The following is a 17,615-nucleotide window of genomic DNA, read 5'->3' as shown; positions in this document are numbered from 1 at the left end:
ACTCATGTCCTACAGTCAATGTCAGAGACACATGCTGTAATGTATCAGCAAGGCCCTTTTGGCTCAGGGTGCTATCTATAGCGAAGACCCCATGTGTAGGGGAACGGAAGGGACCCTAAGGGTTGGCGCTACAGACCGCCTCACAAGAGCGTTACACCACTAAGCATGGACAGCTCTTCTAGCTGGGTACTACATTCTGTAATAATGGCTAAAAAAACTTGTCTTAGGTCTCCATATTTTGGCCTTTTTTACATCATCAATTAATTTAAAAAACAAAATTAGTGAGAGGTAAAATAATCAAGCTCTCCTGTCACCCATTGCTGGACCAGCCACTGATCGCATGGTTTAACCACTGCTTTTTCCCCCTTTTTTCCTGCCTTTATTAGCTCTTTTCAATTTTTCTCCCTCTTTTTTATACTGAAGGGGGTGGGGGTCTCAAAGAAGTAATCACTATGTACAGCAAAATAAAATTAAATGTGTTAAAAAAAGCTTATTAACCAGATCAGAAGCAGACTAAAGGAAGAATGGGGGAGCCGACCCAGGCTTTCCTAAATTCTCATTAAATTATGAAAAAATGAAGCGAAAAAAAAAAGAAAACTACATTCAAATTTAAGTCTGAGAGTGCTATAGTTATAAATTTTCTTACCTCAGCCCCAACCACGGTGAGGCTGATGTGGTCTAGACCCTTCATCTGTGAAAGTCCATGTCTGCCCCTATTTTGAATTCCTGGATCTACTAAAACTGTAACTTGACTTGGACCAATGTAGTAGCATTATCACAATCTGTAGTTAAGTTCTTATAACATTTGCAAACACTGTAGTTTGGATGTCACAAAATAACGTTGTAGGAATTTTCAAACATTATGAAAGTAAGTTACCGTGGGTTAAAATAACATTTTTAACACCAAACTGTAACATAACCATAAAAGTTCTTGGGTTGGAATGCTTGCGTTACTTTATGTATGATTTGGATAGGACAAAAACATCCAATTAGAATTAGGAAGACTGGTGTAACAATAGCCACTGCCAAAAATTCGGATACAAATCACATAGGCCTAAAAGCATTACAAGTGATGTGAGTGGATCTTACAGTATTTATTTGACAGTTCACTACGTACCGGAAAAAATGATGATGAAAACATTGAAATTTACCATACATGCTAGAATGCTTCAATTCATCTCAAGGCGAGGGATATTCTCCCTCTAGACATGGTGGCTCTCAAATCTTGGTTATGGGCATCGTGGGTAGGCAGATTATATTGCTAGATATCACAGGGGTGCATACTATGACAATAAAAAACAAGGCGCTTTGCCGGAGTGACAGACTGAATCAGTGCTGGCTTTACTTATAAGTTCCAGTGGAGTGGAAGGACCAGGGATCCACGAAAAAAGTAAACATACAGATCTTTAAATATCAAGGTATAAACGTACCACATTCTTTGGCCTCCATGCTGATGATAAAGTAAACTGACAGACAGACGGAGAAAAAATGTTAAGTAAAATGACAGATCCTCTCTGTTTGGATTTTAAATTTCCCTGCATTCTGCTGAGCTGATTTCAGAAATCTGTAACTAATGATTGTCAAGAGGGCGGTATACATGTTTGCGGAAATCACGATCACAATAATCGCAATAGGCATACGATTTATGCAATCCTACAAAAAAAAAAAAAAAAAAAAAAAAAAGTATATGCCTACAAATAAGTATTTCAAATATATATAAACTGAAATTGAAGGATCTGGAAGACTCTCATTAAGACCAGTAACTAACAAATAAGAAAACTGACGTCTTTGAACTGACGAACAATGTATGGTTTACAATGTGGAAGTTGTTAGATTCCATTAAAAGTAATTGACTTCTTTCTGCTCTTCTCGCCATTTATAGAAGTGTATAAATAATACTGCATCCCATAACCCCCCCCCCACCAGACCCAAGAATAATAACAGTGGCTGGTAGTGTAGTAAAACGTCAGTAAATAGTCTATCAAAATCTGTGCCTCGTTGGATCGAACTTATTAGATTCTATTATCTCTGTTAGTTAGATTCTTTAACTTATTAGATTACATTCTGTTTTCTCTATTAATTCCTATTAACTTGTTAGATTCTCTTAATGAGCAATTAAATGTTGTATATTGAATGTTTAGAGGCTTACTCAGATTTCGCCACCACAGACTATTAGCCTATGAATTTTATGCTTTAATCATGGAGGTAGCTTTAATCAAACCATCATGATGGTTGAAGGAAATTGAATCAAACTGTTTGTCGCTGATTGGCCAGATTTTATGTGGAGATTTAAAGTTTTATACCGTAATTCAATAACAATAATTTGGCTCAGTAAGACCTACTTTCAGGGCGGAATTCTATGCGCTCCCCTCCCCCAAACGAATATTCGCCCCCAATTCCCCAAAAAAGTCACGTTCAAGTGGTTAAAAATCAACTCAAATCACCTCATTTTGCGAGGTAATTCCCCCACCTAATGAGCCCGTCCCCCACCCCACACTGCCGCCATTAGCTCAGTGACAGCTCTAAGATATATTTTCTGGAGGAGCTCTGTCCGACTGGGAGGAGGGGCTTGAGATCGTAGGCCTGAGTTGGAGGAAGGGGATGAGAGAGGGTTCCTCTCTCAAATGAGATTTTTTTTTAAGAATAGCAGCCTCTGGATGGCCGGAAATGACACTCTCAGCACTGTGATCATCAGCCCTCCCATTTCAGGACTTCAAGATACGCCACTGACTAAGTCGTATGCTGACATTACTAGTACGGACGAATTGCTCTCTCAATATAGTCTACTGGCTCTGAAGGCCTAATATACCTTCATGCTCTTATTAGTATTTTATGCAATTTGCAAATGTCAACATCCTGCTCTTCATTTGGTGATTGGTTGCGATGCAGTGCGTAGTCTCGCTATACTTACGCGAAAAGAAGGATTAACCTAGCTGAGTTGTGTATAATGGAATGAAATGCATGCCGTGTACTTTTAAACCTAATTTTTTTAAAAACAACAACAACAAAAAAACGTGTACTTTTAAACCTAATTAAAAAAAAAACAAAAAAACAAAGAAAAACAACAAAAAAAAAACACCCAAAAAGAACAGACCTAGTGCCGCACCTATTATATACGCCTTATATATTACTGTATATTATATTATATTATTGCTAAATCATCGAGATTTTTGCCCGAGCCAAGAATTTAGCGTGTGCAATCTATTTTTCTTGTTTCAATCATTGAGACTTAATTATTTATCTTATTTTCCTTTCGATGACATAATTATGAGGATTTTAGGGTTGGATCCATCTCCCCACCTCCCACACCCACCCACCTCCAATCCTCCTCCCGGTGTATGGCATTAAAAACCACATGTCAATTAAGCTCGACAGCACAGATTTTTAACAAGGTTGGGTGATCAGCGGTAGTAAATTATTTAATTATGAATATGTGAAACCATGCATGGAATACATCACCACGATTTATGTACAAATCGTCACAACACAGATATGTTAACCGACTATCGTAAATTTTCTGTGTTTGAACTAAGCTTACAGTTCACCGTTTGAAAAATATCTTAAAAGTAAAAAACCTATTAATTGGCTGGCTTTGTTTATTTAATCTGTGAAAGTAACAAGCAGTCTAATTACATTAATTATAAATATAATAACAACATAGTTGATATTCGACGGCATCTGCGTTTCTTATTAATGTGCGCTTTAAATAAAATCTACATGCAAAGGTCTGTGTTACTGCTATCTGTCTTATTTTTTTAAGTATTAAATTGAATTGAGCCAAAATTACCTGGTCATGCAACCATTTATAATAATAATAATAATAATAATAATAATAATAATAATAATAATATTTAATAATAATAATAATAATAATAATAATAACAACAATAATAATAATAATAATAATAATAATAATAATAATAATAATAATAATAATAATAATAATAATAATAATAATAATAATAATAATAATAATAATGATTCCATAATGTTGCAGCTGTAATCATCGCATTTTGTGTTTGAACATACCAGGTACCCACTTGTACTCCCCGGGTGGAGTGAGGTAAAGTGCCTTGACTCAGCCACACAATTGAAATGCACAGCGCGATGGTTTGGACCTCCGACTTCGAAGATGAGAAGCAGAACCGCTCCTGCTGCTGCGCTAAACCGCTCCTACCATTTCACTTTGGCATATATCTAAAGCCAACAATGACTTATGGTTATATATTCTGATCGTTGTCTTCTTAAGAAATCTGATTGTTTAGCTTACCCAATCGGATTTTCAAGGCACCTCCGTAAGCTTCAATACAATTACCCTATTTATGTAGGCCTATCAATCCATTAGAACCAATTTAAGGTAGCATTCATTTCAACATGTTGAAATTTATATGTTGAAATATTTTGGCCTTGTCAATTATTACGAGGTAATAACTTAATTCTGCATATAGGCATATTGTTATGCAATATGAATTTCAGGTTATCACTGTCATGTGTAAAATTATGTATGACATCACTCCGCACCATAATACATTTAATATGAAAATGCAATATTTGGATAAAGACTTCATATTCACATGCAAATGAAAAATATACCATATATCAGGTAAAAGGTTGAGGTCATATTTTAACTTATTTTTACATTTAAATATTTACAAACGGTAATGCTAATATATAGTTGTAGACAAATGAACAATAATAGGGAAAAATAATTATCATAAATCTTAAAATTTATGGGAATAGGGGTCCTCACACTGAGGAAGAACCTGTCTCTTATACACATCTAGATGTGTATAAGAGACCAGATATATTGTGTATAAGAGACAGTATATATATATATATATATTCAAATCAAGTTGTGCGGCTTAGCTCTAGGAACACAAATAATGTATAAATTATATAAATAACAATACAGTGCTCAAATATATAGGAACATAATGTTATAATTTATATCAAACGTATTCATCAACGAAAGTTCTTTGTTATGGTCTCTGGTGGGAATCGAACCCGCAATCTCTCGCTATTTGGGCAAGCGTCATACCGTTTAGACCACCGAGGCCCGTGCGACCACTTACCTCTCTCCCCTCATATAGCTTGAAGGCTCACACAATGGAGCGAAGTTTTAGGCTACGTGAGCTTATGGGTAGCCGATGGCAACATTTTACATCCATTTGAACGAAATAAGCATCAAATGATTCTTGAATGAAAACAAGTGTAACGGATTTTCATTTGGGCAGTGAAACCAATAACTAAACATCTAACATGGTCTTCAAAGTCATCTAGTTTATTAAACGTTTAAATAGTTTCTTATTCATCAGAATTTTATTGGTTGTGTTTCTTTTATTTCATATTTTATTGTTTTTATGTAATTCGCATAGATGTCTTGTAGTTTGATGGTAAGAGTAACGTTTAAATATATTTCTTGCCTATCATAGACTTTTCTTTTTGTTGATCCAATATAAAAAAAACCCAATATGATTTTAGTACTCACACTACGTATCGCGAACGATCCGTTCGCTTTCGCAAGTCTATTTGAGAAAGCGAACGGATCGGTTCTTATTATATTGGATAAAGAAAAGTCTATGATAATTATATTTATGGATCCAGATTAAATTATTCATGCCTTTCATATGCATAAACCTAAAGCATAATTAAGTGTATTTAATTTTTTTTTATATCGCCACTTGAACAAATTGAGCCGAATTAGACTATCTGGTATGGACCGTTGCGCTAAGAAAAGGACCAATCAAATAATGCTGGATCTGAAAAAAATACATTCATACATGTAATTGACTAACATAAGAGGTTATGAATTTTGTATAAAATGATTTTGTGTCTAAGTAGGCCTACTATTTTTATGGACATATTGTAACACGTCTTGGCTGGCTGACTAATTTGTTCCACGTCATCTATTGGTCAGTAGTCTTAATTGATTAATACTCATCATCAGCGTACGTTACATGGTATCAAACTCCAAGTATTTGGATCCTCTTTGCTTTTCAACGGAGCACACACGCCTAATCAACATCGTTCGTATCAACATCCGGTTACAATCGGGAAGAAGAAACGAGAAGTAAAAATGGAAGCTCAAACATTAAACGCGACTCCATCGTCGATCGATGACATTTTTCCACTGAATATTTCTCTGACAGCGTTTGTGTTTCTGTGGTTGATGTCGTTCCTTACAATCTGTGGTAACGTTTTTGTAATCCTTGCGTGGATTTTTAACGAGAAAATTCACTCGAAAGCGGCAAATACGTTCATTTTGAATTTATCTATCGCCGATCTATTTGTCGGGTTATTTTCTCTGCCTCTTAACAACATTTCTCTTTATTACGGATACTGGCCTTTCGGATGGCTAACTTGTCAACTCTGGAGTATAATTGATTACACAGCGTGCCTACAAGCAGTTTTTATGATTATCATGATAAGCCTAGATCGATATTGGTTGGTGAAGAAAGGATTAAAGTACAAAACATTCCAAACTAATCGTAGGACATTGGCTATGACACTCACGTGTTGGGTATTTTCTTTGACATTTTATTCGTTTTCTACCTTCGTGTGGCCGTTGCTTGCGCCTGATAATTCAACCGATATTTATCACGATGGTCATGAAGGCTCAGACTGCGAGTTAGAAATGTTAGGCTATTTACCGTTTGATATTGTACTAATTAGTATCGAGTTCTATATACCATTGGTATTTTTGGTATATTTCAACAGTGTTGTTTACGTAAATATACGAGGCCGGTCCCGTATGAATCGAGTTTTTCCAATTCGTAAATCACCAAAGCCTATTTCTACGACAAAGGTGCAGCAGAGAAACGAACTGCTCGAGGGAAGTAATTTAAACACACCGTCTATGATTAGTAATCCGTTTTTAATAATTACAACACACGGAGAAACAACAGTGCCCAAAAACACAGAGCGTCTTGAACAAATTCAAGTTGAAAAAGTCTTAATTGACAATAATAATGCAATGGAAACGTTGATGCAAGATCCTGTGATCCAATACTGTGCAACACCTAAAAAACTTGTGACGTCATCTACAAAACCAATTTTGGTGAGGAATAGTGGCTCCGAACAGAGGAGTTCCCATCGCAAGGCGTTTGTGATGTTGACGTCACTCGTGTGCGTTTTCGTTATATGTTGGATGCCCTACAATGTTGTCCTTCTTATGGATATCACATACCAGTGCTACAACGAGAGTACATGGGAGGCAGTTAATATTTTGCTCTGGTCAAACTCGTTGCTGAATCCTTTCTTGTACGCAGCTACCAACACACATTTCAGAGCCTATTTCACAAGTATCTTCTGCCGTGTAAAATATCATCACAACTCTCCACCGTCGATCCTGATAGGCGTATGAAGTACTGTAGACATAAGTTAAAACATTTGGCAAAATATTATATTGGAACGGTAGGTCTAAAGTTTCCTCAGCCATCAAAGGTGAAAAGAACCTAAATTCATATCTTATGACGGTGCATTTTATTTGAATTTCACTTAGACAAACTTCGTGATAGACGACATAATTTCTGTGTTATTTTTGCTAAAACCCTTATTTATCCGTATTCTAAACTTCACGCCTTGCTCCCTCCCCCAAGGATGAACTCCAATACTAAAATTCTTCATTCCTCGTTGCAGAACAAAAAGATATCAAAACAGTCTATTACCTTACCTTGTTAACTTAATTAACTCTATCGATTTGTATCTTTCTTCCCCCCCCCCAACCCCCGGGGTTTAGTGCTAGTGGTAAATCAGCTGTTCAGTGATTTCGTATTTTGGTGTGAATTTGTTAAACCTTTTTTTTTCTGTTATTTTAATGTATGCAGTTTGCAAGATTTTTTTTCATCTGATCTGTTTCATGCTTTTTGATGTTTTTGATGTTGAGCGTAATTCGTAATTCTTTAATTTAATGGTTTTGATGTGATGAATTCATTCAATTATTTAACGGAAATAATTATAATAAGTTTTATTATAATAATTACTGTAGCAATCAGTTATAATTATATAGTAATTATAGAAATAACAAATGATTGCTATGGTACCGGTAATTATTTTTAATTTGTAGCTTTCTCTTATTTTTTATCTAAACAAATTTTATAAAATTTAATTATTTAATGTAACATAATTCGTAATTAATTTCAGCCTTGACTGCCATCCTTTATGCTTTTGTAAATTTTGAATTTGAATAAAAAATACCATTATATAATTATATGTCATATAGATCAAAACTTTTATGTTTCTTTCAGTTCACATTTAATAGCGAATGGTCCGAAATTTACCGATTGGAAACAATCAACCGAATCACCTCACAAATGATATAGGTCTATAAAGCTATGAAATAAATTATATAGACCAATAAAAAACGTTATAATGTTAGTCAAGTTTATGTAATTAGATTTGATTTTTTTCTAAGAAAAATTGGCAGGTGACGCAGTGGAAACCGTGTGAAAATATAATTGAAGTCTGAAGTAGACTCCTTGCTAACAAGCATAGACGACGAGAACATAGGCCTAAACACTAATGAATAGTAAAGCCCAGTTACCATAGAATCGCTCACTCTATCGGCGACAGCCGCCGACAGTTGACGGGAAGGTTGAACCTGCTTTTACTTTGCTGATTGCGTTGCAGACGAATCGGGGTGCCTTCCCGATTGCGTCAGGGCAGATAGCAATGCAGCCTGCTTCGTGTGCAACGCAATCGGCAGAGTTGAACCAGGTTCAACCTTCCCGACAATTGTCGATGATAGGGTGAGCGATTCTGTGGAAACCGAACTGCACAGGCCCGTCCATACACAGGGAGGTGCGAATTGTCAGTGACTGACTTTTGGCTGGAATACAGGGCTGGAGCTCATTAGGTGTCCATGGTCTTTCAAAAATCTAGAATACACTTTGTTAGACCATTCATGCAGTAGGCCTATATACAGCTGCATCCTGTGCACGCAAGTTGAGAACTTACGTCACAAGGCTCTTATATAGTAAAGTACATTTTCATAATTTTACTAGCTTTAATCAAGGAGGTATTATACCTCCTTGCTTTAATCATATGTAATTCTTTGACCCTGTCGTCACTACAATGTCATTGGTCGCTCATTATAACCAACATTCCAATTTATCCAAGATACTAATTATGAGATATTAATGCTACGTCACGAAGATAATGATTGATAGGCCTAATATCATTTCCGTGTATCATTGAATCATAGCATACTGGTAACATTCTATAGTTTTACGCCTAGAGTTCACCGATGACGAGGTAATTGAATTCGATCATATAGGCCGGTTGAAGAAAGTCTATAATTTTCAAATGGCTTAGTAGTAGGCCTACTCTGGCTTCGCCGAACACACAAAGTCTAGGCGGACACATTGTTTTCTATTTCAATAAGCTCTATGTTTTTTAATCAAATTATATCGGATCGGACGTGTAAGTGATTAAAACAGCAAACGAGAATACACTTATTAAATATTATTATGTCATGAGAGAACTCAAGTCTTGATAAAAGTCTATAAGAAATCAAACAAAAATATTGACTTGCTTAAAATGGAATTAGATTTTTATATTTTAAAAAATAAGATCATGTATTTATATAAATTACTGTATTGTATGTACGTTTATTGAAAGATTATCATTTAACTTTTTGCTCGTAGATGCAAGTTTAGTGACCTTGTGTTGTGTTTAAATTATTTGACATTTTATAATTCAAGTCCATGTTTTATTCCCAATGTATGAACGTGTTTTTAATGTATGCTTCTACTTGTCTGGATGTTATTTTTGAATAAATTGAAATGTTTTGAATAAATTAAAATATTTTAACCAGTTCAAGGATCCAAATAGTTTTCGCTGACTTGCATACTTTCTTTTTCAATTTATCTTGATTCAATTTAAGGGTATCCAAGGAATTATAGGAACGTTAACAGTAGTAATCGGCAGAAACAATTATCTCCTGTTCAATGTAAAAGCTAATAACTAAACGGGTAGTGGCCACTGTGTGTGCACTGAATCGTTGAGATCCTTTCAGTTATTCGGATGAATTTTAAGACGTTGGTCTTGTCGTGTGCGATATGGCCCACATGTGCATGATTAAGGACGCAGTACGCTCTTTTACCAACATAAATCAGAAATATCGTGGTTCGGACCGCGCAGCCCACATCCATGGTTAATCGAGGTCAATTAACATAAACCTATATTGTGTGTATGCTTGTCTATGTCGATTAATCTCTATATGGGCATGCGTGTTTCGAACCACGGTTTGGCAAATTGACTATAATTTTCGTGAACCGGTAGGACTAGGCCAATCGCTTACTATGTTAATATTAACTATTATGTAATACAGTATTACTTATATTGCAATTTATATAATCGACAGATCGTTTGAATGCGCCTTTAAATAATAATTAAGTGGCAAAATTTGCGCTCAAGGGCACGAGAAAATATTTACAGAATCGTTAGTGCAGACGAATTTACATGCATTGTAACTGTTAATTTTTATTCTACTGTTCTTTTTAAAGTTTAGGTTTTAACGATTTAAGTACGGTAATTGTTTTTACAAAATGATTTGAAAGAACAAAATGAGTCTACAAAGAACCGTATTACATGAGAGGAAATGTATTCATTCTGGATTCAATTGAATATTTCTGAAAATTTTCTTTTCGTTTATCCAGTTGTCAATTATTTTGTAATTAAAGTTTTACTTTTACATGTCATGTCGGTAAGTAGAAATGAAAAAATTACTTACAAAAAAATTGACAACTGGATTAACTAAAAGAAATATATAAAAAATAAACGGTATTACTCAATTATTTAACAACGAAGACATTTGCTTGTTTTTTTGTTTTTTTTTTTATGAACGGCTAATAATTTACCGTAATTTATACAATTAGCAATTCCATCATTACACATTGTCTCGAATTTTATTTGCTCAAGACAGACAGTATCTCTATCTTTATAGCGGTTTACTTAGTTGATATACCTACATAAAATTTGTAGTGTAGTTCTTATTACAGTATCACATGCACACCAAATTTAATACTGTACCGTAATTAACGATATAGCCAGATCGTCATCAGCTATAGCGCCCTCTGGAGTATAGAATTCACCATTTAGTTAATTCATATTTTTGTTCCTCCATAATGTAATTATATAACATATTTTCTTTGACATTGTTGATATTTCGAAAGTTGTTACTGTATAATTCAATTCTATTTTTCCAGGAGTTCAGGTCACATTTAACATTAAATAAAGGAGTGTTATTGGTACTGTCAGATATAATGTTTTATTTTTTATTTTGTTTGGGTCTCGAATTTTACTACTGTATTTTTATCTTCATCGGTTTGTCAATAGTATGTATTTTATGTAATACAGTAATTCTTTAGGTTGCCAAGAAAAATTGCGTTTTCTGTTTTATGTTAGCAGCAACAACTCCCTTGTTGCATTAAAAGACATGACAAAAACATTAACAAGTCTATCTCCCTCTATAATAAAAGGCAAGAGGTTGGAATTCTTGATTCGCGAATGACTTCCGGAAACTTAATCTAAAAGTTTAGCGCGACGCCTGATGTCACACACTTATCCAACAACAGAGAGCTGTTTTGTTTGACTGTGGGAAATACATAGAAGAGAAAACACTCTTTTCATTCTTATAAAATGTAAGTATTGGTTTCATTGTCTTTTATGAATTTTAGCAGTTACTTTTTTGGTTTGAGTTTAGGCAGATTGAAGATCTCATCACCAAACAAATCATGGCAGACGAATCGGCCCACCCTTGATGATTTTTCTTGTGTTTATTCAATTGTATTGTGTGTTAGGCCTACATGATGGGTCGTGGAGGTATTCGATGCCACCCATGGGCCATGGTAGCGTGTTGAAAACGATACCATCTCATTAGCGGTTTGGTTTTTCATATTGAGAGATGTTTCCTAAGAATGCTATTTAGACTAAATTGTAGTGAATCAAGGTACAGTATAGGCAGGCTGTAAATCCTCTACCCACCCAAAAAAGAAGAAATGATGCGGTTAAGCCAGCCTAGACTAGGCCTAGGCCGCCTAACTGGGACTACAGGAGAAGAAGAATGAAAGTAAAAAAATTATCCAAGGCGAAATAAAAAATATATAGCATCACCTTCCCCTCCTGAATTTTTGACCTAATTTCTCTGATTGGCTATTACAAATTATGCCATCATCAAACTTCTTAGGAATTGGTATCACAGCATTATTAACTGCAGGCCTACACTGCAGGGAAAAAGCTACTTTTCACTTACTACTGGTTGGAATTAGTTACTAAAAATAATGATAGAGGTGTTAGCGCAGTAGCTCTTTAGACCTCTGGATAGTGTAAACATTCTACAGTGTCTTTGTAGTTTATCTCAGTAGGTTTAAAGTACAGGTTTAGATATTAACAGCCTTGGTTTTTCTGGCAACTAACATTTCTTACCTTGTACCTTGTAGTTGAAACTTCCAAACCATCCACCAGGACAAGAGTGGATTGCATACTGTAGAGCTGTTATTATTTCAAGTGCTCTAGAGAGAGGGTTTGATTGAAAGTGCTCTTGGATAGCATTAACAAGATTGATATTGAGCAGATCATTTTAGGATACGGAATGGGCTACTGACAACCTGTGGAACTATTCTGTAGCCAAAACGCAGTGGGCTAGGGGGAGTGTGGGGGAACACAGCCTCACAAATAAAGTTTAAGGACCATAATATGTGTATGTGGGGGATTTGATAAGGTTTATAAAGCTAGAGCCACTTTCAAACCACCGTCACGATACATACAATCTATCACAGCGTGCATAAAATAACTGACAAATACATGGTACAGTCTGAATTATATGATGCCTATAACAAGAATATTTATTTTCCCATACTTGATGTTATTATTTTGGTGTGACACTATTTTGATAGCGTTATTAAAGCTCCAATAAACAAGTATTCACTTAAACCCTCTGACTACCCTATTCATGTAGTACTAATGCAACCTTGACAACTTGGGTTTACACATTATTCAAATTATTTACTTAAATACACTTATCAACATAACTCGTGCATGAATTAGTTTTATCCTACCTTGTTAAACTGTTTATGTTATCATTCACTTGTTTATTACATCTGTGGGAGCAGTTAGTTACAGTCGATTCAGAATCAACCTTGATGTCAGAGTGGACAAACCCCATGCAGATTTTTTTCACCTGAGTCATTGAGATACACAATGTTATTGTATTGTGTAGTCTTCCTCCAGGAGTGGGTACCATGCAGTATACTACCATTTCCTCACCATGGCAGTGAAAAATTGTACCCAAACAGAAATTGAGGAAGGAGTTATTCTATTAAAGCCCTCGGTATTTACTCTTACCTAGTTTTTAATGCAATACAAATACAGTAAAACATCCATTTTACGAATGTCGATTTTATGAATAGTCGATTTTACGAATGGTCTTTGCCCCTGATGAAATCATCATCGACCAATTATTACCGTAAAAAAAGTCAAATTGCGCACGTTTTACAAAGTGATAATGTATATTTTTCTTAATAAAATCAAGTTTGTTGTATTTATTTATTAATAGTTCCATCTTTTTTCTATTTCTTCTATAATAATCACTATATTAATGTAATAAAGCTAACCAGAACAACGAACTACCAACACAAATGTCGGATTGAGCTCACATGTTTACGATGAAGTCAGCAAATTATTGACATCGCGAAACGCATTTAAACAACACAGTTCGGCAATGTAACAACTAGAAAGAACATGATAGAAATTGCCGTAAAACATACAGATGTTTGAATAAGAGTTAAAATAATATTTTATGTGGAAGAATGCCAGCGATTAAAGTAATTTGGTTTTTATCGAAGGTAAATTCAGCTAGACTGAGTAGCCCCGGCTCTAGCGTGGTAGACCACGCTGCTGCACAGTTGTTGGTTTGTGCTAGGCCTAGCTGCCGTCAGCCTATCAGCCCTCGATAGCAGGGGATAGCTAGGCCTAGGTATTGGAAACTGACACACGATCTAATTTATTGATTTTTCAATTTACCAACACGCCTTGGTACCAAGGGTTACGTAAAATGGACGTTTTACTGTACAAGGTGACAATTTCTTCTTCTTTAAGTATTTTTTAGTGAATTAATTACTGTATTCTCATAGTCCAACAACAAATACAAAACTGATAAAAAGTAGAATTTATTGTATAAAAATATTCAAACGTTAAAAAGCAATATACCAATATTCCTTGATCAAAGGAAAGTTTAATATCAAAATGCAAAAAAAAAAACAACCTGAAAGGAGGCATTGGCCTAAAAACAATAAATCTTGTGCCAGTATGAATGATGAGTGGAATTGTTTTTGTTGTCGAGAGAATATCCTGGCATTACATAGAGTTGAATCTAGGACCATTCGACTGGAAGTCTAGATATTATACAGCTTCATTTCATTTGCATTATTCAAGGCACTTAAGTCCTAGACAAACGTTTTTACATGGATTACCCTAATTTTTATCTCAATTTGGAATGTTCGTTCGAACGTGTTAATAAATTATACAGTATGATTGTTATGATTATTCTAAGTCAGATAATTTATTAACCTGTATAACTAGGTTTACTTAAATTATAATACAATACTGTACATCAAAATTATAGTCTGCAGTATGTCATATGCCAGTCTAGTTTTAATAATGCTGAAAGGGACAGTGATTCAGAAATGTGTTCTCTTTAAGCTTAGAGTACAGTAGTTATGGTCTAATGCTTAACTCGAACCCATGAACATAGATTTTTAAGGAAGGCACCACACCTACCAAACCGACATTTGTTAAAAGTCACAGTGACATTGTAACTAATATTTTTCAATGAGCTTTTTATTACATTAAATTTTGGAGGTACTTTTTAAAATTTATCTGACTGTTCTTTAAATTTTAAAAGAGGTTTAGTATGAATCCCTTCATTGGAATGCAAACTTTTAAGACCAGATAATGGTATTGTAACTATTATTATTTGACATAATTGTTTGTACACCACCAAGGTTGGTGTTAACTTTGTTACGGGTGCTACTGTACAGGGCTTACTTGCGGTCTTTCTTTGCACGTGAGTGGCTTTGTGTGAATCCCACCAGAATTACTGATTATTATTATTCAGTGTAAAAATTTGAGGAAAAAATAAAAATGCTTGAATGAACATAGGGTGTATTATTTTATCACAGTAGCAAGCATGCTGATGATAGACAAAGAGAAGACATATAAAAATGTAATCATTCACAAGTTACTATAATAATAACTTCAATAAAAAAAGTCTTCTATTTATTGTAGGCCTACTATTAATACTACAGTGGCCTAGTAATAATACTGTAGAAATAGAGATGAAAAGAAAGTTAAAGAGAAAAAGTGAACATTCATTTATTACTCGATTTAGCATGGTATAAAAATTCTGGGGATAAAAATGTTCCTCGGTTCATTCATACTTGAATAAAAGTTTGATAATTTATATACAGTACTGTATTATGACATGCTGTAGTCACATTAAACAAAATAAGAATGGACAAGATGAAGATGTGCTATTATCAGAAATTATTTTATTTTATTTTTTTGAAATTATTTATCCTCAGTAAAATTATAACAAATACAGACAAAAAATTTGACATTAATATGTTTTACCAGTAAGTAAAAATTATATTAACAATTAAGTTTAACATTTGTTGGTTTAATTTTAACACGTTTTAAGAATTTTACAAAAATTTAATCTGAATATTATATTCATACCTCTTAACAATATTATGATATTTCATGTACATTGCAATTTCCGTCAACCTTGGCCTTTAATGTACCTTTGCCTTTATCTAGTGCTTGGGGTAAACAAGCAATATCCATAAAACACCCATCTCAATCTGTTATTTCAATTATTCACAAAAATAAATTTTCCATACTTTTTTCCATGTATAAAAGACTTCTTTCTTATTTTGATTACAAAATTTATTGCTATGATAGTTTCTCAACAATGGAGAATATTGTTTGTAAAGGCTACGATCCTACTTGAAAAATTTCATTATGTTGAAGATTTTAATCTGAACTGACAGAGATAACTGATGACCTTAACCATGGAGGAAAGAAAGAGCCTTAACCTTTGACTTTTGGCTTTGACCTTGTAACAGAGCCACAGATTGTAATATCTAGAACTTTTTTCTGCTGTAAATGTTCTCTGCCGTTTGTTTCTTTGTTTCCGTTTTATTTGTTATGGTGATCTTCTAGCCTCAGATTCTAGATGTTCTTTAACGAGGCTCAGCATTGTATAGATCTTCTAGTGGCTTACAGTGGAGTGTGTTCAAGCATAGATGTTACAGTATGAAGATCTGTGAAGCAATTGAAAGTGACTACTTTTCAACATTTTGTCAAACTTGTTTGTTAGTTATAACTATGAAACATGTAAAAATAAAATAAATTCATAAATAATAAAGAAAAACAAATTGTTAACTCCAAAATCTAATATACTGTACAGTAAATTGGAATGGAAAAAAGCTAATTTTATCTTGGTTGCCCTTATTGATTGATAATTCCATCAAAGTTCATACCAGAATTCTTATTAATGTGGTATAGTATTTATTCTTGAATTTTTCTTGAAATTGAATCTGCAAGATTACTGAGATGATACCCAAAATTAGTAGTCAGCCATGATCACAGATGGTTTAAGTCCCAAGTGGCAATATTTTACCAGAAAGCGCTAACCACCATCTCGTACATGTGTTTTCCAGGATATGTTTTTGTTTTTTAACATAGTACTTAAGTGTGTGGTTTTCTACTTCATTGCAAACTACAAGCACTTGCTTTGAGTAGGGCAAAGTGCGTAATGGTGCCAAGTTATGAAATCCTTATTTCAGTGTCAATCATTTTTTGCTGGCCTTCTGGTAGACATGACATATAGGTACTGTGTGTACCTGTTTCATAGAATACTATTTTTTTCCCAAAGGACCTACAGAAAAAAGAAACAATATATTGTAACAGAATAAAAACAGTAACAATAAATCCTTAAATATCATAGGAATGTGTAACACTTTTAAGTATGTTAAACTATGAATACAATATATCCGGACCAGATTCGACTAATTACAGAATCAATGTTCATGTAACTCATTACACTTATTTATTTAGTGCCAAAATAATTTTCAACATACAAAATTGTTAAAATTCGACCATTTTCCATGACATGTGCCCTTACAATGAATGAAGTTAATGGTGCGTGACCAATGTGGCTCTCCGATTATATCATATCCATCCCTAAGGATTATAGATAAAGTATTAGGATTTATTTAAAATATAATTTAAAAAAAAATTGTAGGCAACATTTACAGTATAGTTTGTATTCATATAGGGCTAGACATTTACAGTTATGCAGTACTGTGGAGTACTGTAGGCCTTCTGACAGTTTTACAATAGCTCCTTGGTGATGTTTTGCCCTACCCGACAGGGTGATGTTTTTCCCTACCTGACAGGGTGATGTTTGTCCTACCTGACAGGGTGGTGTTTTGTCCTGCAGTACCTGACATGTTATTGTACTGAATACTCAGCACGTCCCCAAATACTTGCGAAAAAAAATTGATTTGGGTGGGAATCGAACCCATGACCTCCAGATAACTAGCCTGGTGCCA

General features: G+C 34.3%; 1 protein-coding gene across 1 annotated transcript; it reads left to right on the top strand.

Moving 5' to 3' along the window:
- Window positions 1-5,376: 5,376 nt before the first annotated feature.
- LOC117110232 (histamine H3 receptor-like) lies at window positions 5,377-9,712 on the top strand. The gene has a single exon (XM_033252861.1). The coding sequence runs from the start codon at window positions 6,077-6,079 to the stop codon at window positions 7,361-7,363; it is 1,287 nt and encodes a 428-aa protein (XP_033108752.1). The 5' UTR covers window positions 5,377-6,076; the 3' UTR covers window positions 7,364-9,712.
- The last annotated feature ends 7,903 nt before the right edge of the window (window positions 9,713-17,615 follow it).

This window comes from Anneissia japonica, unplaced genomic scaffold, assembly GCF_011630105.1.
Source record: "Anneissia japonica isolate Jap-2015-1 unplaced genomic scaffold, ASM1163010v1 scaffold287930_len349246_cov199, whole genome shotgun sequence".
In the NCBI taxonomy this organism is placed as follows: Eukaryota; Metazoa; Echinodermata; class Crinoidea; order Comatulida; family Comatulidae; genus Anneissia; species Anneissia japonica.
The sequence above is the reverse complement of the archived record's forward strand: the minus strand, read 5'-3'. Positions and strand labels throughout refer to the sequence as shown.

Bases quoted from the DNA above. Each gene is read 5' to 3' on its own strand.
- LOC117110232 (XM_033252861.1), top strand. From the start codon at position 6,077: ATGGAAGCTCAAACATTAAACGCGACTCCATCGTCGATCGATGACATT.